General features: G+C 40.4%; 1 protein-coding gene across 3 annotated transcripts; it reads left to right on the top strand.

Moving 5' to 3' along the window:
* The first annotated feature begins 11,795 nt into the window (after positions 1-11,795).
* On the top strand, positions 11,796-25,759 carry tlr3 (toll-like receptor 3). 3 transcript variants are annotated; one of them, XM_050044821.1, is made up of 6 exons: positions 11,796-12,054; positions 16,477-16,615; positions 20,253-20,720; positions 20,872-21,066; positions 21,221-23,070; positions 23,183-25,759. In XM_050044821.1, the coding sequence occupies exons 2-6, from the start codon at positions 16,598-16,600 to the stop codon at positions 23,412-23,414; spliced, it is 2,763 nt and encodes a 920-aa protein (XP_049900778.1). In that variant the 5' UTR covers positions 11,796-12,054; positions 16,477-16,597; the 3' UTR covers positions 23,415-25,759. The 3 variants fall into 3 exon arrangements, with proteins under 3 accessions (XP_049900778.1, XP_049900779.1, XP_049900777.1); XM_050044822.1 differs by lacking the exon at positions 11,796-12,054 and adding an exon at positions 16,041-16,324; XM_050044820.1 differs by lacking the exons at positions 11,796-12,054; positions 16,477-16,615 and having other exon boundaries at positions 20,217-20,720.
* The last annotated feature ends 1,470 nt before the right edge of the window (positions 25,760-27,229 follow it).

The raw sequence follows: 27,229 nt of genomic DNA, 5'->3' as shown, positions 1-27,229 counted from the left end.
CCAATAAGATATTGGATGGATTGCCATTAAATTTGGTACAGACATTAATGGTTCCCAGAGGATGAAGTCTAATCACTTTGGTGATCCCATTACTTTTCCTTTAGTGCCACCAGGATGTTTTAAGGGAAATGTCTTGACAGTTATTGTATGGATTGTTATGAAATTTGGGTTAGACACTCATGCCCCCCTTAGAATGAACTGTAATAACTGCAATAATCATCAAGGCTGTTCCTTGCTAATTAGCAAATGTTAGCTTGCTACCACACTAAACTAACATCATATCTGCTAAACATCGGGTACATTTGTAAGTGTGTGTGATTCCATTGTCACATTTCTGCAACCAGCACAAATGTTCCTACATTTTGATGTATAAATTGTGTTTGTAGGGTCAGAATTGTGGCAGTGGGAGCAGTTTGGTCAGAAAATCTTCCAGCTCCTCCTCACTCTAGCGATGATGTCACCACTCTAGCGCTCTCCCATAGACACCCATTATAAAATCTGAAACGTATGTAAAACATCATGAAATGTAAACTGCATTTTCTTAAAAATCATACTAGATATCAAAATGCCACTTTGGTCCAATAAAGTCAAGAGTCACGCGAGCCGTTTAAACTTTGAATCATTTTTCTACGTGGCGATTTGATGTGGCCTCAAAGAAGAGTCATTTTTGCTGTTTTCATATCATTTTCTTGAAAATCTCCCATTACTTTGAATGGGAATTTCTATGTAGTTTTTTTTTTACGATTTTCGCAAAAACAGCTAGGTGAATCTCTCAGAAAAGTGATAGCACCCCATTCCCGATCACTCTGCACAATTTGGTGTATTGTTTGTGATCATGCAGGCAACGCTGCAAGATGAATTTCTCTGCAAAATTATAGTATGGAAGAAAAATAATAATAAGAAACTCGCAGGATTATATAGTTGCCTTGATGTTGCACAGTAGACAGCAAACTAATAAAGCATATATGCATGTGTAATGATTTTAATAATTTCTGTAATGGGACCATTGTGATACACTGCAGAGTATGCATTGGTGCAGTTGATGACGTGGGTGTAGATGGTTAATTTACTGAGGGGGAGGTGGGTTTACTCTGCTATATATTACAATAGCTTTTTGGCTGACAGGTGGGTATACTGTAAACGGCCAGTATACCTGTTCACCTGCGTAAACCCTCCCCTACACCTCTGAGAGTAGGATCCATTGCTACAGGCAACCCTGATATTGAAGCATCTGATCTGACTCTTGGAGTTCATAGCCTCGCACATCTCTCTGCTTTTCCTTATCAGGGCATGGAGCGCAGGCAGAGCGGCTTACGCTCGTTATGCAACATACCTCTTCATGTTTCCCACGTGTGTCTTCCAAACACAATTACTGATAGACACTCTCTCTGGAACGCATTTCTAATATTACTCTGCACTTCATCCACCTCAGTACCCTTCACTGGTGTTGGTAAGCCAGGCCTCTCCTGTGTGACTGCTGAGTGGACTGATAAGTGGTGTCGTGGCTGATGAAATGTTGCATAGCTGGATGCTGATGTGATGTCTGCCAGAACGCACACTAGAAGAGCAGGATGGAAGATGAGACACAACCAACATAGACGCAACATAAAAGACAAGGAGTAAGAGCTGGGGAAAGAAGAAAATTGATAAAGAGCACAATGGACTGTGAGGGAGTGAGATGAGAGTGTGTACAGAGGAGAACAGTCTGAAGGGGACAATGAGAAGTGACGTGACCGAGAGTAAGAGCATCTTTAAGAGGATGTGATGCCAGAGAACTGGTGGATATGCCAGCTGGCTCAGACTGTGTCACATGAACCTGCCTTTCAGGCTCACGCTATCAGGTGTTTTGTGAGAAAACACACATTCTCAACTAAGGAGAGAAGTTCTTCTTTTGGGGTGGTAAACTACACTTAATATTAATCTTCGTTTTTTCCTTAAAGAAAAGTTTGTCTTTATTTAAACTAGCAAACAGCACATTCAGCTTTTGTGTTTTTATTCTAGGACCAAAAGTAAAAACAACACAACTACCATATAAAACAATCAACCACAGTGCAACAATACTACACAAACTATTGCAATACATGGTGCTGCATTGTTAGCTCTTAATCGTATCTGCCTCATTAATCGCATGAAAAAACATAATGTATTTAGAAAGTACCCCTGAACATGACTGATGTATCGCAGTGACAGTCTAGTCCAGTATCTCCTGTCCTACTATATTCACCTGAATTTATGATCCGTAGCTGATGACAGTGTTTTAAAGCATCATTAAGCAGAAGCTGTGATTGAAATGTTATTCATCCTATGAAAAATTACAACAGAACAATCTACAATACATAAATTCTACTCGAACATTTTGCTAACAAAAAGCTAAACTAGTGCCAAAGACTAATTTTCCTTAAAGCTGGGGATGTTCTCTCACTCTGAGTAGCTTCCACACTTACACAACCAAGTAGTGACACAAATAAACAAACAAACCGAAACACAAGCAAACATGTAACGATAACACTGCGATCATTGTATTCTGGTGGAACATGTTTGTTTATCTTGAAGATAAAGAAGAAGTCCTGACAGTTTTGGATGTCCCACATCTCAACGTCTCACTTGAGATACTCAGGTGTTAGGATTAGGTAAGGGATTCTGGGATTCTGAAATATATAAGCATTTGCCACTGTTGTGTTTTGAAGCACATTTCCATCCTTGAAGTACATGGAGTTTCAAGATGTTCTGAAGTCAGCCAGTAGAGGGCATCGCAGGGACCATCTGAATTGATTCATCACTTTTTAAATTCTATCACCACTCCTATTGTAGCCTACTCCAACATACACTGAGAAAACAGCTTTGGTGTGAATTTGCAACAGGACCTCCACACCTCAGCACATTTACCTAATTATTAAAATGATCTGTGACCCAATGCTTCTGTCTTTAAGATACACAATTCAAGATTAAACACATTTCTTGACACCAATAACTGGACATTCTTTTTGTCCTTTTCAACAACAGGTTTATAACTCACAACAGCGCCCATTCTGATGTCTTTTTTCCTGTCTCTGCTCAGCAGTAGAGAAACCAGCTGGGGTTGCTTATACAGAGCTGGCAGAACCAGCCGCATTACCAGCTCTTTCCATCATCTACTTGCTAATGAGCCTGTTAGGAAAAGTATTTATGACAAAAAAAAGAAAAGATCTGCATCAGAATTCTGTCCTTGATTTATTGTTAAAGCTTTAAATCCTCTTCATAGATTTTCAGCTTCTTCTCGGGCTTGTAATTAAGTAATGGCTCAATTAATCCTATCAGACCTGCATTGCCAGAGGGGAGGGCACGGGCATTCATCAGGAGGCAACAGGAGGAGATTAATGCAGAACAAACATACAATAGTGGTGGTACACTGTGTTCATGATGGTGCAAATAATGATGTTTAGAAATGTGTATAAATGAATAAACAGCCTGTCTCGAACCCCCTGAGACTCTGCACATTGATCTAACAGCAAAAATGACAGGATTTTTGCAGTCAGAGGAAAAACATTGATACAGAATAATTTAAGAGTAAAGGGAATAAATGGGTTTAAGTTAGATGAATAACACTATTTACTTTCTGCTTCCTCCAAACAGGATGAGCAGCAGAGAAAATTACAGCTGTCACAGTCGCAAAGCTATCACACGCCTTTCACGTCTTGGTTCCAGCATGCTGTGTCACAGCCAGGACATTTTTTAGCACAAACATTTCACAGGAAATGGCAATAATAGTTATATACAAGTAGCAAATTGTACTGCTATCTTTGGGGCAAAGCAATCTGTCCAGGCTGAGAATTTTTTAGGATGAGGAATGTGACCCATGAATCTCCCTTTTTCCTTCTTTGGTAACAGCTCTGCTCCACCACATCAAAAGAGACCTAAATCGCTAAATCAGTTTTGACCACATGACCCGGAGAAATATTTGTGTATTCAGCCAAAGGGGGATGAACTTATTAAAGAGAAGTGAACAGGAGAAAAATGTCACGGGTGTTTATTTACTCATGAAATCCACTAAATCCTTCTGAAATAATAGACCTTATTGCTTTATTTTCTTTGGTCACATTTTTGCTTCTTGTATTTTTGGTTTGTTTCTTTGTTTGAGGATACTGTGCTCTGTTGGGCAATGCTGATACCGAACCAAAACATACAAATCATGTGAGAAAATGCTAAAAAGTCTGCAGCCAGTTGTAATTAAAAGAATAAGTCTGAGCTTTCTGCGATATAATGACACTGCTGAATGAAGATGATGAGAAGCAGCTAACGTACTGTCCTTGACTTTGAACCATACACAGAGACTTGCTGTGTATGGTGCTTCTAATTATCCTGTTTGTATGTTCAAAGGAACCATTACACCTCAAACATTCCCTCAAACCATATGGCTGTTTAAATCAAGACAGCACTAAGTCCCATCTGCTAACTATCACTGACAGGCTGTTGGTGCTGCCAGACTGTTGTAGCTGAAGCTTAAGGTGCTGGCACAAAGCTCTGCCTGCCTTCCACGCACTCCGTTTGGTGTTAGTTTGGTGTAATCTCCCTCTGAATAGGCCACTTGTCTCACAGCTTTTAGCACATGGTCAAAGCCTCGCAGTGTCAACTCTTTACACAAGATGTCCCTGCAAAAGCGGGGGACAATGCTGAAGGCACTGTCTGTAAACTGCAGGCACTGATCTCATCACATAGCCCTTCAAAGACAATGTGAGAAGCTAAGATTTAGTTAACATGACAATAGCAATTTGCAGCTTGTTCATTCCATCATATTGACATACAGTACACAAAGGCCAAAACAACTTTTATATTGTCCTGTTAACATTTACTAGCATGAAACAAGCAAATGACGACTACAGTCATGCTTGAATCATTCCTTAAAGCAGCTCTAATCAATATTATTATATCAGCAATGAGCTATGGGTCATGTGAAATGTGTTAATCTGTGGTAATGAACTCACAGAGAATTAATATCAAGCAGTTGCAGCAGTTTTAGCCTGTTTTAGCTTGAATGTTTTGGTTCATGCTCGCTTCTCTCACCTGATGTTGCCAATGAATAAGCTCTGAAAAACCAACAGTACACAACCTGCTCAGCACCAAACAGTAGACAAAACTAGTGACTAACTGATGGACAAAGTGGAGCATCCCATTCTCACTTTAAACTTGTCAAATAATTAGTGACGCTGGCATCAGACACTGACGCACAGAAGCACCTTTCATGGCGGTATCATACACACTGGGAATGTTAGTTTTAGAAGCAGCAGGCAACAGCTCAACTCGTCAGATACCACAGCTTTTTCAGTGGATGTCGGCTTCAGACATGGATGCACAGAGGCACCCTTTTCGGCAGTTTGACATGCACTGGGCGGCGTCAGTTTGTAGCGCCTGCAACTAGCATAATGCTGGATGGGTCAAACAAACTCCAGACTTTCACCTGGGAGGCTGGTGTTCGTTTTCTGTGTGAACTGTAAGCGAAACCATGATGTTTTTTCTTTTTTGTAAACCTAACCACATACCTTTGTTGCCCAAACTGGAAATAAACTCCAAAACATAGTGTTTTACTTATGATGTAAGCTTATTTTGAAAAAAAGAGTGAATGCAGGAGGTAACTTAGTGCATCATATTTAGACGTCTATATCCACTGACAAAGCAGTATTTAACAAGTTGGGATGAGAACGTGTTGCGCGCATTTAGCAGCTAAAGACAAAATACCACAGAAGTTGGTGGCAACTAAAACAAAGCTAAAAGGAGAGTGGGTATTGGACTTGCATATGACAGATGTCCAAAAATAAAACTTTAAATTAATGCTGTGTTACTCCATATCTTCTGGATGTTGAATAAGTCCTTTGCTAATAAATCATCAACTTTAGAAAAGGATGCAAAGATAATTTTGTGTTTGCAGCTTGTTTCTGCTGCCCCCAGGTGGCCCAAAAAAGCAGTTCATGCAGATTTAAATCTCTGGTTCCTGTGTCTATACACATTATGTCTATTATATGTAATGCATCTACAAATATTTGCCCTGTTTTTCTGAATTAACAAGATTATCATCTCAGAATTCTGTGAAAAGTTTTTACTCAAAAAAATCTACTCTTGTTTTTGCTGAGATCTTAATCCCATTAATTCTTGTTTTTCTGAATTAGAAAAACAAGATTAGATTTTCCCCATGAAAGCATTTCTCAGAACTCTAAGATAATAATCTCCTTAATTCAAAGAGAAGATTTTTTCCCCTCAAATAAATCCGATTTGTTTTTATGCGGTATGTCATTACAAAAAGCAAGACCTGATATGTCTAACTTGGTGGTCGTAGCTTCATGTGATGATGTCCCTACCACTGTTTCATATAACTGTAAAAGCAGAATACATGTTATTCATTTAATTGTTGCCAAGAAGAAAGGGTGGTTTTAAGGCTCCTCCTCACACTGGTGTGCTTAATTGAACAACTGGAATAAGTTATAGACTTAATAAGGCTTTCATTGTATCTCCCATATTTCCAGCCACACTCCCCACACACACGAAATTGTCTCTCTTTGCATTTTACCGAGCTGCACTGCAGAGAGTTAACAGCACAGTAGTAGATCCATGCTGCTGATTCCAGTTCGGTATTGATGTCCTGTCACCCCTGGGGACCACTTATAGTGAGAAAAGTCCTGAGTCAGCACTTAGTGGGCACTAGCCAGTGATGAGAAGCACGTACCATCAGCTAATGCTCAAATAAAAGAATATACAATGCATGTGTCGATAACTGCACAACAGCTGCAGCTGACAGCGTATGTTTTCGCTGAAATGAGGAAATTATATTTTTCAGTGATGTAGCAGGTCTTTTTTTTCTCTTTGTGTCATGTGAGTTTCATTGATCATGACTGGGAATTAAAGCTCCTACAGTCGTCCATGTAATGTGTGTGTTTGTGTCTTTAATAAAGTACAAAATCTGATCTGGAACACTGAGAGTAGCACATCCATGTCCTGTTCTATATTCCCTGCAGCATGTGATTGCAATCAAAATGCACATATATTACTTTAAACCATTTGCCCCTCCCTTCCTCTGGGGTGTAATAACCAGTGTGTTCAGGAACAAGCTGTGTGACAGTGGCTGACACCAGTAGCAGAGCTTGGCGTCTGACCTCCAAACATCATTGGTCAGCAAACTGGGGAGGGGGAGATATACTGCAGTGTCTTTTTTTTCTGCAGAGGGCAGAGAGAACATGCTACAACATTGCTGCTCCCGCCTGCAGCGCTCCTTGTATGCACATCACCCTTTTCCCTCTTCTGCATCTAAAATCTCTTCATCTCACTCACCCTGTTTAGTCTTCACCAGCCTCCTGTGATGATAAACTGGGATTTTTCCCTTCTTCTTAAAATATAAGTGCAAAGTCAATCAATTACCACTGCTGCCCTGTTTTTTAGGAATAATTGCTCCAGCTTTTGTGTCTCCCACTTGAGCTGCACATATACAGTAGATGCCCATTACGTCAGACAGTTACAGAGCACTGCTGCGAGACTGCAACTAACTCAGCTAGCCTCTTCTTGATGTTTATGGGCTCGATACACACATAAACTCACAAGCACTCAATATGATTGTGTAAAATTCTCATGTGTATCAGTGTACAGTGAGGATTTGAACATGATAATGAAGTTACTGTGTGCACAGGATTACATAACATAGGTTAACATCCACCATATATAGCAGTCAAGAGCCAAGAGGGCACACTCACCTTTGGTTTCGAGGCATTCCACCACTCCAGAGATTCAGTCTGCAAATGAGGGAGAGGAGATTTACCCGAGCTGGTAAGATGAAGAATGTGGCACACACACTCCCATTGATGGAGCCGCTGCCCCCCCACTATAGTTATCCCTCTTGCATGAGTGCATTCAATCACACGAACGCATGACACACACTAGCCAGTCTCGAGCTAAGTGAAACATATACGGTAATGCCTGTCACTTAGTCCACACTGCAGCACTGGTGCTTCTCTTTACTTTTAATCCCTCATTCCAGTGCCAGGTTGTTTCTCCTGAGAGAATCTGATGTGCATCTAATTCCTGTCAGCTTTCATTCCTGTGTTTGCCTCCTTCCCCTCCTGAGCCGTTCACAGAGCACTTCATGATTTGGCCAGAACGGAGCTGCAACAATTCCCTGCTGCATCATTTGCTCTGGTTCTCATCACGGCCCTCCATTCTCCTTTTGCTCTCTGCTCATTTTACAGCTGTGTTTCCTGCAGAAAGCCCCTGAATCTTATCTCCTGTGTTCATTTATCACATTACTAACTTGACCACCACCACGGTGCTGACCATGCTAGCTCTCTTTACTTTTTACAGGTCTTCAGCTATCCAGCCATTGGCACAAAGCCCTGTAAGCTGCCTCGGCTTAGCATTGGGCTAAACCAATCAGGTGGCCTGAAGTCTATCCCAGGAAGGACCTGCTTTATTAATCTGAGGATAAAGAGGAAAAGAGAGGGGCTAGAAAGGTGTGTCTGTGTCTGTATGACTGTGGGTGGGGATGACAGGAGAGTTTATTGCAGTTTTTTATCCCTTGGGAAAGTGTCATGCTGCTTGCTTTGCACACTGTAGAATTACCAACAAAGATATGCAACACGATTGTCCTCAGGGACACAGTTTATCTAGTTATCTGTTTTTCCAGTAACATGCTGTGATTTCACAGGGTCACTGTCCTCCTTCCATAAATCTACAAATAATCAATGATCTATTAGCAAAGAGAGTGTGCACAGGAGCTGGAAAACAGGAGACAAAGCTGATGTGCTACATCCAAATGTTTACGAGACATGACATTAAACACAGGTTGTTGCCACTTTTGGTTAGACGGGCATGTTAGAGAGCTTGTTGGTGCAGGAAATGCTAAATACAATCCAGAAAACGACCACAAATATTTGTATCCAGCATAATTTAATGTGTGTGTATGATTGTGGTCATGTTTAAACCAGACGGAAACATTCAGGGCTGAAAAATAAAGCGAACACGGAAGTGCCACAAACTGCAGTTTGTCGAATGGTCAATGCTTCAAGTGAATCAATCCCCATAGACCCCACTGTTAAAATGCTCAACTTTAAAGCAGAAAAAAACAAGTTTACAGCCTGGTACAAAAGACTGTTTTGGGCACTATAGCTAATTCAACACTTATGAAAGTGTTGATAAGACAGAAGCACAGTAATGCTTTGAGCTAAATGCTTGAGTCAGCATGCTAACATGTCGATGTTTCATAACTATAATGTTTACATGTTAATCATCTTAGTTTAGCACTAAACACAAAGTAGAGCAAAGGCTTTTGTGATTGCTGTTAGTTTTACAGGTAAAAATTTGGACAACTTAAAGTTTTGACCTGACGATGGAGGTCGGTGAAAGTTCAGGCAGGGGGTCAAAGTGTTTTAAATTCTTTGGGTTCCCAGAAATTTCCCAGAAATCCATACTCAAGATATTTATCTACAGCTTATCTTTATTCCTTTAAAAAAAAACCAACAACCTCAAACTCAAAATGTAAACCTTGTGACTGGGCTAAGATGAAAATAAGGCGCTCTCCACCTCTTGAGACTTGAAATATCTGTTGCAAAGTTAATGCAAATCTAGCCAATAGTTGTGAAGATATTTCCCTTTGAACCTGCTGCCAGGCTGTTAACCAGGTGCCGCCGGTCAACCCACATCACTCCCATTTCAGTTTCCTCACACTGGCTTACCATCAGGTTCAGGATTCACTTCAAGATACTTGTTCTTTCGTATAGAGCCCTTCACGGTCAGGCACCTGAACACATCAGTGATCTCTTCCATCCATATATTATCAGTAGGTCCCTTAGGTCTTCAGAACAGGACCTACTGGCTGTGCCCCGCTCTGGACTGAAAACAAAAGGTGATCATGCCTTTGAAGTCGCGGCTCCAACACTATGGAGCTGTCTTCTATTAGGTTTCCGGTCTCTTTAGAAACTTTTAAAAATCAACTGAAGACCTATCTCTTCAAAATGGCCTTTGTCCCACCCCAAATTGTCCAGTGCTTGCTCTCTTATGTTTCTGTTTTGGGGCCTCAGTAGCCTGAATTTGCTCTATGTTTTACTTTCTTTTTGTTGCCTTGTTTTATTTGTTATATTGCCTTTGTTTTTATTGATCGTTTGTTTGATTGTTTGATTGCTTGATGGTTTTTCGTGAAGCACTTTGTGAATTTCATTTCTGTGAAAGGTGCTATATCAAATACATTTTATTATCATTATTATTATCATCAAATGTCACACTCACTGTGGCCTATAGAGGAAAACTCATGGGATCACCATAGTAAGGATTCATCCTCTGGGAACTATGATAAGTCTGGACCAAAGTGACCAAACCCCCACAGCCACTAGCTTGGCTAAAAAAAAGGTTTCACATCATGCTGACTCCTTATCAGAGTTTATTGTAGAATTCAGTGAAATAAATCAATCATTTCAGCAGCACTTTGACACAGTGCAGCTTTGAACCACAGCAAAGTTGGTTTGTATTAATGACATACTTGGGGATGATGGGACATGTGCTCTGTTGCACGACAGCTGATGTCAAACTAATTAACACACTGTGGTTCAAAGTGGCTGTTTGTATGATATCATTAAGGATTTTAAATGACACGGAGGATATTTTGGTGAAAGATGTGCTCAGCGAGTGAACTGTCAACAGGATATTAGAGCAATTATAAAAAAGCAGTATTTCCGTTTGAAGTGAAATTCACTTAAACTGAAAAGACTGCCTTTAAAGGGTGAAATGACACATCTTTCACCCATCAATTACAACAAGTTAATTGCTTTTGCTTTCAGTGGAGCAGAGTTTGCTGATCAGCCATGGTTCCAATTTATGCCTCATTTAGCAGCAGCAGCAGGTCATTTCTGCTTTTACATTACTGCTGACCTTTTAAAATGGGTTTAGCCATGTGGTTGTCCTCAGATTTATTGGTGTTTGGACTGTCTGAATAAAGCACGTACTCGTAGCCTGGAACTGTTGTGATCTCTGTACTGTTCAATAAATTAGCTTCACTCCATTTACTTGCAATGTACATCCCAGGGAATGTATTTAATCTGAGGTTCATACATTTTAATAGCCAACTTATTGTTTTAAACCAGGCAGGAGAAGGAATTAAAATAATGGTACATATAAAGGATTACAGTCCTAGATGGCCCAGATCAATTTGTAAAAAAGCTCAAAATTAATGCCAGATACCGACAACTGTTGCTTCCGAGTCACCCATGGAGGAAAGACGTGCAAAAAAAGGTCATCAACCAGACTCAAATCCGGGATGTCTCACCCTTGTCCACCAGGAAACCCCAGTATAATGAATTCAATAATCGTGTATGTCTGTATCGTCACTTGATTACTTATTGTGTCACTCTCAGCTGACTTTGACTACTTAGTGCTCAGCCTGGGGTGGAGCTGTGGCTCTTGTTGTGTAATTCCCAATAAAGTAAGACTCCCAAAAGAGTCACATATAATGCCAAATACCATTCTAAATACAGAGAGAAACAAAGACAGAGAAACTTGTTGGAGGTGAGCAACAATATATCAGATCCAATGCTATATTGGGCATACAGTATCAAACAAAGTTAATCTGTGGTATCTTCTTGTAACCAAACCTTTTTGTAAATGAAATATGCTGCAACTACAATGAACACAAGAATTACACTGTAACCTTAAGTGACTATTGCTTAGATGGTGAGGGGCTCTATTACAGTATCTTACTGCCCTCTAGTGGCTGTTCCCAACTAACCCAGTTGTTTTTTTTCTTGTCATGCCTCACTTAAGTTTCATTTCTCTCTGCTCTGGGTGGGGGCATAGAGTTATGTAACTACCATCATCAGATGACGAAAAAGACTTCTGTCTCCTCGACATAGAAGGAGTAATTGAGTGAATAACACCCACCTCTGCCTTAGAATTTTTAAAGTGCCTTTGAGACTGTGTTGGCACAGGCAACTTGCAGATCTTCAATAAGTGCGGTTGCTTTCTGTGTCTACACCCATATGTGGATTCTACTAACCTGAGCACTAAAGAACCTATTCCTTTACTTCTGCATATAGAGGGAACTGCTTGCCACAGGTAAGAGACTCACTCACTTCCATCTGCTACAAGATATTGGACTATATAGGAGGTCTGGATCCTATGTGACTTTAATAAATGCCTGCATCAGTGTCCCCTTTTTGTTAATCTTTGGACAGCACAAATAAAGTGATAACATAATTGCACCTGCCTGATCCTGAATAAAATAGCTGTTAAGCGGTGAATTCTGGCAACCTTAAACAAATATTGTGTGTCACAGCAGGTACAGATCCAAATATTTTTTTAGTACAAATTCTTGGCAGACTCATTTATGCTGTTTGAATTCAATCCAAAATAATATGTGGGAATCCTTAAAGGGATAGTTCCCATATTTATCTATAGACAGTATATTACATACAGTAGATGTCAGTCAGCATGTCTCCAGTTTGGAGAAGCAGGCTGGAGTCTGACATGCAGGGCAGTAGTCACCATATACATTGAGGGGGACACGTCCCCCCCAATGTTCAGATATGCCCAAAATGTCCCCCCCAATATATAACTGAAACTGAAAAACAACAACAAAAAAAAAGGTTTTTTTTTTTCACTGCTATTCTACGATAGGCAACCACATACCCCCATCCGAAATAATGTAATCATCGTAATTATAACTAAACATAACAAATCCCCGTCATTATTACTATCGGTTCAAGTATTGCAGTTCTGCGTGTGGTTTGTCCAAGTGGAGTTGCCGTAGCAGAATGCCAAGGCTGGTTGCCATGGATGCCATCAACTTTGTTGCCAGACTGCTGTAAGGTAGAAAGTGGTTTCTGGCACAACTTCACCAATTCACAAGGTGCATGGAGAGTGAGGAAACACTGGAAAATGTCAAAAGAGCTCCAGCAACACTTGTGGTATGGAAAAAAAACTTTACTGACCGACGCGTTTCGGCTTGTGGCCTTCATCAGGGTCATCAAGAAACATATTGCACACGTCATTTAAATAGGTTCATTTGAAACTGAAAGAGTAGGAAAAAAATGCATGCATGTGACCAATCCTATGCATCCACATATATATATCTCAGCCAATGAATCACTAATAAAGGTGAACGTGTTGGAAGCACATGAGACCTTTGGACCAACCAGAACTGCCAGAGAAGTAAGGGGAGTATCTAGCAGAGGTATAGAAAACACCATGTTTGGTTGTGAACTAGGGAGCAGTAGCATGAGGGGATTTAAAGTGCTATACAGAAAAAATGAACAAAAATTACAAAAAGGTAAAAAATAAAATAAAATAAAATGAATAAATAAATAAATAAATAAAATAATAAAAAAAAAAAATGAAAATAGAAATTAAAAAATAAAATATAAAAAATAAAAAAGGGCCAGCAAAGACAGCAAAAAATAATAAAATATTAAAAAGGTAAAAAGATAGTATCATAGTAAGCATTGTAAAGACTGGTCCAGAGATTTTATAAATACACTAGATGAAACACACATAAAACACTAATTGAAAAATCCTCATTCATACCCTGTGGGGAGAGACTTTTCAGATTAAAAAATCCAAAATGCTTCTCTCCTTTTTCTCATGAAGTTGACATTACCCCCCTCTTTGATTTGGTTTAATAACTTCAATGCCTAAGAAAAACAGAGAAGAGAGAGGATGATTCATTTCATTAAAGTGTCTCGCCACAGGACTGGTGAAGTCCTTTCTTTTAATGGCACTCCTATGTTCTGTAATCCGCTCTTTAAGGGATCGGGATGTTTCACCTACGTATATTTTTTCACATGGACATTTTATTATTAGGTACACCACATTTTTTGATTTACATGTTATCAGGTCCTTAATATTGATAATTTTATCAGTGACAGGATGGTTGAATTGTTTAATATTTTCGACTGCTGTATGGGTAATGTTCCAGGCAGGCAATGTAAATTTGTCTCTCTTTTCATTACTGAATAAAACAAAAGAATGTAATATGAGCGTTACGTAGGCTATATTGTAACTGTTTATTGTGATTTTGTAAAGTGATATGAAATTTTGATGTTGTGAATGGTTATTGTTTTGCAACAAAGAAACGTATCTCATGTGTTAGTGAATTTGTACATATTTTACTTTAGAATTTCAATGGCAGGAAGTAAGGGTGTGTGTATTTGGGGGGGGGGGGGGGCGTGCTGACATGGAACGGTAAGCAATCTACTGCTGTGGAGGGGTCAGCAACAGAACATACTTTAGCCACCTAAAAAAAATCAACATCAGTTGAAGGGTGCACTATAATTAAGAGTATGCTTCACCTTAATGTCAGACAGTGATTTTCAATGGGAAAATAAAGATGTTCAGTTGTTCTCTTCAAAGCCAGACTCCATTGAGAAAACAGTAATTTTTGGTTGCTGAACACAGGAGCTGCTGGCCTACTGCTGTCTCGTTTAGTTAGTTAGTTTGTGTTATTGTGTGACATTGGCGGTTAAAAGGGTTAGTTCAGATTCACCAAAGTCACACAAAAACACAAACTAACTAACTGATCAAAGCAGCGGTAGACCAGCAGCTCTTATTTTCAGCAAGGTAAAATTACTGTTTTTGTCAATGGAGTCTGGTGACTTTGATAGGTGCATAGATGGGGTACTGAAGCTGTCAATAGCTCCCCTGTCAAAACGGGCCGTCTGATGGTAAAGGTGAAAATACGCTTCATATAGCGTTCACGTAAACTGATGTTGATTCTTTTAGATTTGACTTTTTTTGGTGGTTAAAATACATTTTCTTGCCAACCCTATCCAAAGCAGTGCATTGCTTAGATTCTGTGTCAGACTCCAGCCTGCTTCTCCAAAGTAGGGGCTTGCCAAATTGACATCCACTGTATGTCACTGTCTATGGTTAAGTACCCCATACAACCCCACCTAAAAAACTGAATTATCCCTTTTGCTTGCAAGTAGACTCTCTGGAAGTGACTGAAAATTCTGTTGTCTCTGATTTGAGGTATAGTGACAAACTTAGGCCAAAGCAAGTGTAATTTTCAACATAGAAAGGTCAACTTGGGCTCAAAGTGAAGCTTATCAAATTGGGAAGTTTTCTGTGTACAAGTGAAGCAGTGATATTACACAAAGTGATGAAAAATAATCATTTTTGATGAGAATTTGTCAAACAGACAGTTTTTTTTTTTTTTGGGATGTTGTGTGTGATATTTTGAAATGAAATAGGAACAAGCCCCAGAATCTCATTTTGCTACTTCCCCCTTTATGTCAGGATACTCCCTGCCAAATTTTATACTTGTATGACTATTTATGCCATCATAGTGCCCTAATTTTACTGCATTTACATCATTTTGCAAGAAACATATCCCAAAAAACGGTAATGACTTTAGTTGTTCTTTTATCTCAGACATGTTAGGATGTTACATACCTTGACATTCCTCAGAAGTGTCACTTGGTTGTGACCACCACCAAGTGACACTTCTGAGGAAGGCGGAAGTTTCTGCCAAAACATGTCAAGGTATGTAACATCCTAACATGTCTGAGATAAAAGAACAACTAAAGTCATTATGAGAAACTAAAGACATAATGAACACCGTTGAACTCCCAAAAAACTGGTTTTGAGCCCCCTGAGACCAAACGGCCGTGTTAAGGAGTGCTAGAAAAAAAAAAAGGTAGCAGGTAACATCATGAGGGCTGGACCTGGCTCCTCTTTAAATATAGCCTTTGAGTGGACTGAGTGCCTGGCATTTCAGAGCAAAACTGGACTTACCTGTCCTCTAGAAATGGTGACACGTCATGTATTGAAGACAAGTGTATTCTTGTTAACTACAGAATTTAGACACAAAGGAGTTTAGGTGTGGAGCACAGTCATGCGGTTTCCAGAAGACATCTCTTGAAGGGTTTAAAAATACCTGAAACCCTATTAAAACAATACATAGCCAATAAGACAGCATATACACACATACATGTATGTGTCAGATGAATACATTTATTTCAAACGGATCAGAGGCTTTATAGCTATTAAATAACACTATTCACAGCAACACTACAGCCAGCTTTGCTGCTCCACATTAAGTGTTGCACGTCTACTCGTAAAGTTACGGTATTTATTTAAGTGCTGCGCTTTTGAAATCGCCATCAACTTATTTAACACACACACATACACACATTACGGTACTGATCCAGTGTTTACTTTTCAGCTACGTGTCTGTCCCATTTTGTGCCCGCACAGCTTTGCCTGTTTACACCACACCTCACCAAACTATTCCCGATGTCTCGAGCCATATTACATCGAACATAGGGAATGTTAAATAATCAGAAGATGACCTTCTTAATGACAGTGGATTTAGTCTGGTTTGTAGGAGGTTAGTGTGAATTTCATTCAAACTTCCCAATAGTTGTCTTCATCCTCCTGCGTGAAACAGTTAAATTATCCAGTGGCTCGAGACAAAACTGTGGAAGTGAAACCGGACTCTCATATTTCTCATTTCCTTGTTTTCTTGCCTTGTCACTGCAGAGTGGGTTTCATAAGATCCCACTGACACTCTTGTTGGCTCTTCTGAAGAACACACTGGATACTGTGGTGCTACACAATGCTCTCGTTTCCAAGTCTGTGACGTCTGAATGCAACAGATCATATGCAAAGGCCCAATCTGGTAAGAACTCTGCAGGTATTATATCCTAAATGGGGCATTCAACCGAATGTGTGCAAAGTTAGGCTGGAAATATTTTGAAATTTTGTATGTTTTATTTCCAAAACTTTGTCCCTATATATAGGCCTATTGTACCATATGTAAAGGTCACATATCTAGTAAAATGACTGTAAATTTTTATATTGTATTTTCAGACTGTTTTGGAATGTTTTTCCTCTCCTAAAATTTGTCACTACCGAAACATATAGTATTATATTACACAAAAAATATATATCAACCTGTGATGCTTGTTTCTTCCCTTGACTAAAGATTTAAATTTTTATAATTTTTTCCTGAAGGTTTTCACAATTAAATCTATAAAAAATAATATTTTAACAAATTTCCAAGTTCAAATTATAGAATTCTTCAAAATCTAAATGCAGTCTTTCTTTGTAAAATGCATAAGGCTGATCAGATTGATTTCAGAGTTAATAATTGATGAAACAGAACATAAATGTAACCGATTAGCATCATAATACTTTAGTTGATAACTCAATAATATACTTTATTTTTTACAAAACACCCAGTGTTTCGGTAGTGACTGCACTGTTTTAGTAGTGACTGTCCTGTTTCGGTACTGACCATTATTCTGTTTTTAAGGTTGCATCATATTTCCTCAAATGTATGCCTTATGGTGGGAATATTACAAAGACAAATGTTTTCTGGTCAATAAAACAATTTAATTTTTGAGAGAGCAGAGTAGAGTAGAGCAGAACAGAGCAGAGTATAGAGCAGAGCAGAGCGGAGCAGAATAGAGTAGAGCAGAGCATAGTAGAGTAGAGCAGAGTAGAGTAGAGTGGAGAAGAGTATAGTGGAGCAGAGTATAGTAGAGTAGAGCAAAGTAGAGTAGAGAAGAGTATAGTAGAGCAGAGTGGAGCAAAGTAGAGCAAAGTAGAGCAGAGCAGAGTAGAGAAGACTAGATTATAGAGCAGACCAGTGTAGAGTAGACCAGAGTAGAGTATAGCAGAGCAGAGTATAGAATAGAGCAGAGCATAGTAGAGTAGAGCAGAATAGAGAAGAGCATAGTCGAGTTGAGCAAAGTAGAGCAAAGTAGAGTAGAGCAGAACAGAGCAGAGGAGAGCAGAATAGAGTAGTGCAAAGTAGAGTACAGTTGAGCAGAGTATAGTAGAGCAGAGCAGAGTAGAACAAAGTAGAACAGAGTAGAACAGAGCAGAGTAGAGCAGAACAGAGCAGAGGAGAGCAGAATAGAGTAGTGCAAAGTAGAGTATAGTAGAGCAGAGCAGAGTAGAGCAGAGCAGAGTAGAGCAGAATAGAGTAGAGAAGAGTAGAGTAGATTATAGAGTAGAGCGGGCATGGTAGAGTAGAGCAGAGTAGAGAAGAGCAAGACTTTGGACCACAAATAGGTCATAACATAATCTTTGTAAATATCTATGTCTGAATACTCAGTTTTATTATTTTTGTTGTTTTTTTTTGTTAAGGGACAGCACTTTGCACACAATCGGTAGAATGCCCCAAATATGAGCCAGACTGAGTGTGTGTGGAGTGTCAAGGGCACACTATGATTACTATGATTGTCATACAACACTTGCAACACAAGAGAAGTTCTTGTAGACAGCTTTTAAATTTCTGATTATATGTTGTGATGTCAGAAATAGAGCAGATTATAACTTTTTTCCTCAACAATGAGTGACACATTGATTTTAAAATTCTGTATATGAAAGCAGCATTAATCAGTATTTGAAATATACAACAGATAAAATGAGGGATGCACCAATATGGATTTTTTTCAATCAATACCGATAACCAATAATTACCTGCTTCTCATGGCCGATAACCGATACGATGACTACTATTTTCATATTTTTGTATTTTAAGAAGAAGTGTATAACCTCTGGTTTATGTACACCTGAGGGTAAGAAAGGCTAAGATGTTGTGAGAAAATATGGATGATTTAATATTCCATAGCCCTGACCTAACCAAATCAAACTGACATCACTTGCTAACACAACAAAAACAAAGAACAGCTGTGATTCTTCCATACCTGCCAACATTAGGCTGTGGAACAGAGGGCGATTTTCGGGGGTATTGTCATATGGCCTACCCTCAATGCCCCTGCCCCCATATAACCCTAAAGGCCCTGACACACCAAGCCGACGGTTGGCCGTCGGTCAAAGTCGGGCCGTTGGTGAGCGTCTATCAGCCTAGTTTTTGCGGTGTGTCCAGCACCGTTGGCACTTTGACGTCGGTGTCAGCGGCTTTTCGGCCGATTGAGCATGTTGAATCTGCGGCGGAGCTTGTCGGTGAGAGAGATCACTCTGATTGGCTGTTCAGGTTTTATTTCCTCGCCCCTGTAGCAAGTGAATCTACCTGTAGTGAAACCAGGGCTAACGGGTTCTTCCTCCTCAAGCTCCACTTCCCACCGTCTGTATGTAATAGTCCGTGGAGGTGCTGCGGTGCTCGGCTGCACAGATAGGAAACCTCTTCGGCTGACAGGATGTACCACTCCCTCACTCCACTACTTTGTTTATCTCATGCATTCCTCGGACTTCCGGTTTCCCTTTTTGCATTATTTCCTCTCACGCAGGCACAGAACGTACGTGCTACTTGGCCGTCAGATGTAGTCTTTGTAGTGTGCTCAAATGCAACTGACACAGGGCGACGTGAGGCGACGTAGACGACGCAACAGTTGGCTTTCGTCGCCACTAGTTCTTTGATGTCGGTTTGGTGTGTCAGCACCTTAAGTAACCCTAAGTCGAGCCTTTTAAAAGCTCGGTGTTGGATGTAAGCCACTGCTGCTAATTAGCTCATGCTAACACTCTGGAGATGGTCCTTCAGCGCAGTGTCTAACCTGTGTTGGGTGGTCGGAGATCTGACCCTTGGCACAATCCTGTTGTCTTCCTCTGGAACTGTGAAAGACGTCCACACTGCAACATGTTTTGTCCTCTAGACAGCGTGCTGCAGTTGTTGTTGTTCTTCGTCTCTGTTTATTAGCGGCTCGCAAACCAAGTTGGAAGATACATGTAACACCACCCGCAGTCTCAGGGTGTGTAGATGCTGCCCTTCTTAGGTCAAAGAGAGCAGTTTGGCCTCGTATTATCGGTGCTATTTATCGGTTATAATTGTAACTATCGGAAAAATGCGTAATATTTAAAATGTCCTTTTATCGGCCCGATATATATCGTACATCCCTAGATAAAATGAAATGAAAAAAGATGTAGCTTATAGTGATGAATCCACAGAAAATGATCACCCGACAGGACTCAGTTACCCTCACCACTATGAAATGTTTTAGCGTCTTTTAGCTCATTGTTTTGGTTTTATGGCCCAAAACTGTACTGTTTTGATTCACTCTTAACAGGGGCAGGAAGTTGTTCTTAGCGAAAAGCTCTGATAAACCTGCTGTGGACTTAAGGACCAGCACCAGAGTGGACACATTTTATCAGAAACACAACCCCATATACTTTCTGATGTTGCCCTGTGTCTGCTGGATGTATAAACAGGTCATTGCTTGCTAACATTTTTGCCATGTTAACTTTATAAGATGATGTCATTGATGTTCTTGTTGTGCTGCCCCTAAGTTGTTGCAAAAATGTTCTTTAGACTTATGGGAATTTTATTCTGTCTCCATTTTTTTTTAAAGGTTTTTGAAACGATGAGGGCCCCCTATTCCCTTCTCGTCTCGGTGGTGATCATCATATGTTACTGTATGACGGGGCCGCACAATTGCGTGGCCTCCCAGAAGAAGACTTCCTGTGAAGTGCAAAATGGCCAAGCTGACTGCAGCCACCTCAGCCTTAGTGCAGTCCCTCAAGACCTGCCCAGGAACATCACCAGCCTGGATATGTCTCACAACAGACTGACAAAGTTTCCTCCTGGATCACTAACCCCATACCCAGGCCTGCTACACCTCAACATCAGTCACAACAGTATCACCAAGCTGGACCAGGGTGTGTGCCAGACACTGCCTCTGCTGAAGACCCTGAACATGGGACACAATCAAGTGTATGTGCTGAAGAAGGAGGAACTGAGCCACTGCACTAATCTAACACAGCTGATTATGGCTAGCAATAAACTAAAGCTACAAGGAGAGCCCTTCTCTGCACTACAGGTACAGATGTCAGTTACATTGATGAGTTGAATCATTAACTGGAGGGGAACTGATTAAAAGCCTCATGAGCTAGGGTGCAATAATGGTGATGACGACAGAAATGAGACAATTAAGTAAATAGTAATTTCTATTCTCCTTTCATCACTCACAGAGCCTGAGAGTTCTTGATGTTTCCTTGAACAAACTGAAGTCAGTCAAGCTCGGCTCTCAGCCTCAGCTGCCCAACCTCGTGAGCCTCAATCTGGCACGCAATGACTTCACCACTCTAGAGACAGATGACTTTTTGTTTCTTAACCATTCGTCCTCCCTACAAGTCCTCAACATGTCGCATGTGTCTCTAAAAACGGTGAGAAACTTACCTAGAAATGGGAAATGAAATTGTTTTAACAAAATTGTAACTAGTGTCAGAAAGTAGTTATTGTGGTACCTTGCTTTCAGTTATCTGTTTTGTTTCCGTTTTTTGTCTCACTGCATGATCTCTTTGTTATGTTTTGTTGCAGCTGGAGCCTGGTTGCTTTCAGCCCATTTCAGGCCTACGTACTTTAGTCATGGATGGAAGCAATATGGGCCCACAGGTCATTTCTAAGCTCTGCTCAGAGCTGTCACAGATAGCCATTGATGCTCTTTTTCTCCGGAAGATGAAGCTGGTCACCCTCACAAACACAACCTTTACAGGACTACAGAAAACAAATCTAACCTTTCTGGAGCTGTCCGGTAATGGCATGGTCAGAATTGAAGAAGGCTCATTTTGGTGGCTGTCCAGACTTCAGACTCTGATTTTGGTAGACAACAACATCAAGCACCTGACCAAGGACACATTTCAGGGACTCAAAAGCTTGGAAAAACTCCAACTGACTAATGCTCTAGCGAGCAGTCATCCCATCCCGATTATCGATGACTTCTCCTTCCAACCCTTAAGTGCCCTGGAGAGTTTGATTTTACAGAGAACTGCAGTTCGTAACATCACAGAGCACACATTCACAGGCTTGACAAGTCTGAAAGAACTCGATATGAGCTGGAGTAGTTATACATCACTCAGAAACATCTCCAACAAGACGTTCGTCTCACTGGCGGGGTCGCCTCTCAGAAAGTTAAATCTCACCGGAACAGCTATAGCACAGATTGATCCTCGAAGCTTCTCCGTTTTGAGAAACCTCACCACACTTCTGCTAGATTACAACTTTATCAAGCAGAATCTCACTGGCGAAGAGTTCGAAGGCCTGGACCAAGTTGAACAGATTTACATGTCCAATAACCACCAGAAAGTCAATCTGAGCTCTGACTCGTTTGTTAATGTGCCCAATTTGAGGGTCCTGACTCTTGGAAGAAGCCTTATAGCAGAAGCCATTAACTGTGATCCCTCTCCATTCCGTCACCTTCCAAACCTCACCTACCTGGATCTCAGTAACAACAACATTGCTAACATCAGAGAGAATACATTTGAGGGGCTTGTGAACCTGAAGGTACTGAAGCTCCAACACAATAACTTAGCTCGTTTGTGGAAGAGCGCCAACCTAGGTGGGCCAGTGTTGTTCCTCAAAAACACACCGAGGTTGTTAATCTTAGATTTGGATAGTAACGGGCTGGATGAGATCCCAGCAGAGGCTCTGAGAGGGTTGAGTGACCTCCATAACCTGAGCCTGGCCTCCAACCTCCTTAATAGTCTTCAGGAGTTCATTTTCGATGATCTGAAGTCACTGCGGGTTTTAAATTTACAGAAGAATCTGATCACAACTGTGAGGCCCCAAGTGTTCAAAACTCCTCTGAGCAACCTCAGCCTGCTTGTCATGGACAAAAATCCATTTGACTGCACGTGTGAGAGCATGTTGTGGTTCGTGACATGGTTGAATAACACAAATATGACCACAGTGCCAGGCCTCAGGGACCAGTATACATGCAACACTCCACTGGCTTACTACAACCACCCCATCATGAAGTTTGATGCCCTCTCTTGCAAAGATATGACCCCATTTCAGGCTCTGTACATACTGAGCAGCACTGCTGTCATCATGCTGATGGTCACTGCGCTTATGGTGCGCTTCCACGGCTGGAGGATCCAGTTTTATTGGAACATACTGATCAATCGCACATTAGGATTCAGCGACGCCACAGTTGAAGAGGGCAGGGAGTTTGAGTACGATGCTTACGTCATACATGCAGAGGAAGACAGCAGCTGGGTGGAGAGAAGGATGGTACCCTTAGAGAACAACAACTGCAGGTTTTGTTTGGAGGATCGCGATTCAGTCCCTGGCATGTCCCAGCTTGAATCCATCGTGGATAATATGAGAAGGTCCAGAAAAATCTTGTTTGTGGTCACTGAAACTCTTCTCAAAGATCCCTGGTGTAGACGGTAAGTCAAACATACACTGCTAGATTTATATATTATTATAGATTATACAAACAAAGTGAGTTCTCACAGTTTCCCTCTCTGCCCTTCTACCCTTATCTCTTTCCTTATCCAGATTTAAAGCCCATCATGCACTTCACCAGGTCATTGAAGCCAGCAGGGACTCTGTGGTTCTGGTTTTCCTGCAGGACGTACATGACTACAAGTTATCTCACTCACTCTTCCTCCGCCGGGGCATGTTGCGTCCATGCTGCGTCCTGGACTGGCCTGTGGAGAGGGAGAGGGTGCCAGCCTTTCACCAGAAGCTCCTCATAGCACTTGGCATGACTAATCGTTTAAAGGAGTGACTGCGTTCCATTGGTAGGAATGGGAAAATCCCTTGGTAACAATAATAATAATAATAATAATAATAATAATAACCAATGTATGTTCAGTTCATTGGCTCTCTGTGTAAATATTGTGCTCAAAGGGATATTTTGCCGATTTTCAACCAGCTTTGTATCATAACAATTAGAGTAGTATGTGTGACTGAACTGTGGTAAACTCCCCTCCATCTAATCAGTGCCTAGATCTCCCTGCTCATCTCCCAGCTCAAATCTGCACTGGCTCCAGGGCTGTTGCTCCAACTACAGATTTTACTTCTGCATTTTCGTTTGCACCACAGACACAAAGAATATAGAAGCAGAGTGAGAGAGAAAACCACCCCTCTCTCTAACTCTCTCTCTAAAGCCCAGTTCAGACCATGGATTTGCGACTAGACAAAACCGTTTCAGATCGTTGCAGCGGTGTGAACTGGCCGATCTGAGCTTGACTCAAACTGGCTGATGGTGTCACCTGCAACTCAGCTGGTCAAACTGCCGGCAGCTGGTTTTAGAACAGTTTTAGAAAGCACGTCACCTGTTTCTACAGCCAATCGGCTTGTAGGGAAGTCCCCCGGTGAAGTCTGTGGCCTTGCTTGCTCCCGCAGGTGCTTTGTTCCCGCCGAGCCCTCTGTTTCCATCCTCACGTGTCCTTTTGTCGGACGGTAGGCCACTGCTGATGCTCGCTGTATGTGCTTATGCTCCCTCACACACACACATTCTCATTGACTGATTAATTGGCGCTGCTTACTTATATTGTTGTGGCATATTTATTATTGAATACAGTCCATCTGATGCTCGTTTTGTTTGTTTTTTGCCATTTCATCACAACTACAAATGCAAGTGCGGCCAGTATCTCAATATCACTATCCCCATTCATATTTTAAGAAGCTACAAATTGTATTCAGCCAAAGGAAATCAGAATGGGAGTACAGAGAGTTGTTGCATAGAGATGATACTCCATCTCATCTAGTTGCACTGGTGTGGACCAGCAGGTTTTTAGAACGTTGCAGTGTGGTGCATTGCATGTAGTTGTACATTTCAACTTGTCTCGTTGTAGATCTTTTGTCTGGACTGGGCTTTATGCAGACCAAACTCAGATCAAAAAGTAAAACTAGGCAGTGTTGATCAAATTAAAAAAACAAAAAACAAGATTCTGTTACTGTATTGTCCTTTTCTCACCTGGAAACATCTTCAGAAACATATTTTGGTGCACTTTTTGACTCTAATATGGGAATTTGTGAACAGGACGTTGGGGCTGTACTGTTTCCTGTTATAAAAAGAGAGGCTGAACAGTAAAGCTAATCACTGCTGATCAGAAATGAACCAAGACTCTGTCACTGCATTGCCTCTTTCTTACCTAAGATGTTAACAGAAACATATTTTAACTCACTGTTTAACTGTAATTCAAGGTCATTTGTTACCTGCTGGCTGCAACATTGTTTCCTGTGGAAAAACAGCCAGCTGACCTTACATCACCCACCAGTGGGAGCGTTTATTGGTCCAGTGCAGTGCAGTGCATTCTGGTACTTTCAGGTTTTCTACCTCTGGAGCAAAAAAATGAATACCACTGCCTCTGTTTTCTCTGTTCACGTAGCACCAATATCAGAAGGATTTGCGTCTTTCTGATGCATAGACAGCCCAGTTTTATGTTCTTCTTCATGTTCTTCAAGTATTTCAACTTGAATATTACACAGTTTATTATGACTCAGCAAATGTAGGCCTGCACGCTGATTCTGTGATGGTAATGAGGGAATGGTACACATTTAATTCACTTCTGATGCATTTACTGCATATGCAATGTACAGTGTAAAAAATCTAGAATTTAAAATGAAGTATTTCAAGTGCAGTTTTAATGATGTCATTTCTTAATAAAGTGTTTGCTATAGTTTCTGGCTTGTAAAATATTGTAAATGAACCCAATTAAATTATATATATCAGTCTTGTAATGTGATGGTAAAGCATGACTTAAACATATAAGTTAGCTGATGCAGTTATTTGTCTATTTTTACACAGTAATCTTAGCATTGCAGTGATCACTTTTGGGGAGGAAATGCTTATTTTTCTTCAAGAGCAAAGAATGAATCTCTCAAAATCTGACCAAATATTGTGTTATCATGACATCTAGTGGTCAGAGTGAGAAACTACACCATCACTGGCCATGCAGAGTAGACTGTGTTAATACTGAATGTCTTACTGCTAATGATTGACATACATAGCTGATGCACAAATGTGTTCAATACATATTACACAATCCACAGTTATTAAGAAGAAACTTGTATGAAGTAATGAAGTACACATACACAGACACTGCAATAAAATTAATTTACCATTCCTGTCTCCACCACTCATATCTTATGTAATTATTAACATTACATTATCTTACAGTTTCTCATATCCCTGTGTTTAAAATTTGAATTCAGCACACATCAAAACAGAGTGGCCCCACACAAATGTAACATAAAGTATCTGTACTTTACTCTTTAAAGGGGAAAAAATGTCCACTTTGAAAAATAAAACTTGTTAGTCCTACGGTCTAAGACAGTCTAAAACATTTAAGTAAACATGAACAACTCTCACAAATCCAAAAGCTAAAACTCAAATTTGTCATCAAGTGTAAAATCTGGAGCTGCTCCCTGAACAATGAATTGGGAAAGATGTTCTTGATGACGCTGAGAGCACCCAGAGGAACATTTTCTGTTTCACAGCTGAGAACACTGCAACACAACAAAGCTCATTTGGATATGAAAAAGACAACAAACATTCTGTGTGTCCACAAAATCAGGCTCCAATTCATTGTCAGTGGAACAGCTGCAGACTATATTTGATGACATCACTAGTTTGAGACTTTCTTTTCTAGTTTTCGGCTTTAAGAGAGAGTAGCTCATGTTCCTAAGACAAGGGAATAACACTGGAATTCTTTGTTTAGGTGGTGTTGTACTGATCTTACTCCTATTGTTACTCAATTAGGCACCGGTTTTGCTTTTGCTACTTGAAAACACCTCCTATCTTGTATATTTGTATATTCTGACAGATATTTAATACTCAATTGTTATAAAACGTGGCCCAGTGAGTGAACCTGACCCGGGGAACCCACTGGTTGTCTGGTTGTTACTGGTTGTGAGCGTTAAATTGTGGTTACTGTACTTAGTGTTACTGTAATTTGAAGCATTCTGTAGCACAAGAATTCCTTCAGGATAAATAAAGTTCTGTTGAATTGAATTGAATTGTTCCACTTTGAGAACTTAAAAATAAGTTACCTCCAAAAGTAGGCTACATTCAAAACAAAACACTACACATTCAAAAATACAGTCACAGTATAAAGCACCAACAAAATTTAAATTAATGTGATCAAAATACTCTATTGACAAAACTGCAAACCTTCAAATTTACAATTCAGATCTCTTCCATTTCCTGGTCTCCTTGCTATGTCGGCAAGATAAAGGCAATATCAAGGTCAGAGCCAAACTCAAAGTATTTTAGATTTTAGAAATACTGAGGTTTTGAGTACTGCAAAAAAAAGTTCAATACACTTGCTAAAATAACTTTTCACATTTTAATTTGTTTACTGTTCAATTACACTTTGAGCAACGTCCCAACATGAAGGTCTGCATGAACCCGTCTAACTCCACGGGTGCGCGGGCGCTCCCACGCGACAGCGTCGGTACTTTGCAGAATATCTCGGGAACCACACAACAAAACTTAATGGGGAAAATTGCTATCACAAGCATACTCTTTGGGCGATCTATGGTGAGCTCGGGGCAATTCTAGCCTTTCGAGAAGGTTTTCAATCCAGCCGTTAA

The sequence above is a fragment of the Epinephelus moara genome, chromosome 5 (assembly GCF_006386435.1).
Source record: "Epinephelus moara isolate mb chromosome 5, YSFRI_EMoa_1.0, whole genome shotgun sequence".
NCBI lineage: Eukaryota > Metazoa > Chordata > Actinopteri > Perciformes > Serranidae > Epinephelus > Epinephelus moara.
Note: the sequence above shows the minus strand (reverse complement) of the source record. Positions and strands in the feature narration are given on the sequence as shown.

Bases quoted from the DNA above. Each gene is read 5' to 3' on its own strand.
- tlr3 (XM_050044820.1), top strand. From the start codon at position 20,217: ATGGGAATTTTATTCTGTCTCCATTTTTTTTTAAAGGTTTTTGAAACG. The intron at 20,721-20,871 runs GTACAGATGTCA...CATCACTCACAG, and splicing joins AGCCCTTCTCTGCACTACAG to AGCCTGAGAGTTCTTGATGT. The intron at 23,071-23,182 runs GTAAGTCAAACA...TTCCTTATCCAG, and splicing joins AAAGATCCCTGGTGTAGACG to ATTTAAAGCCCATCATGCAC.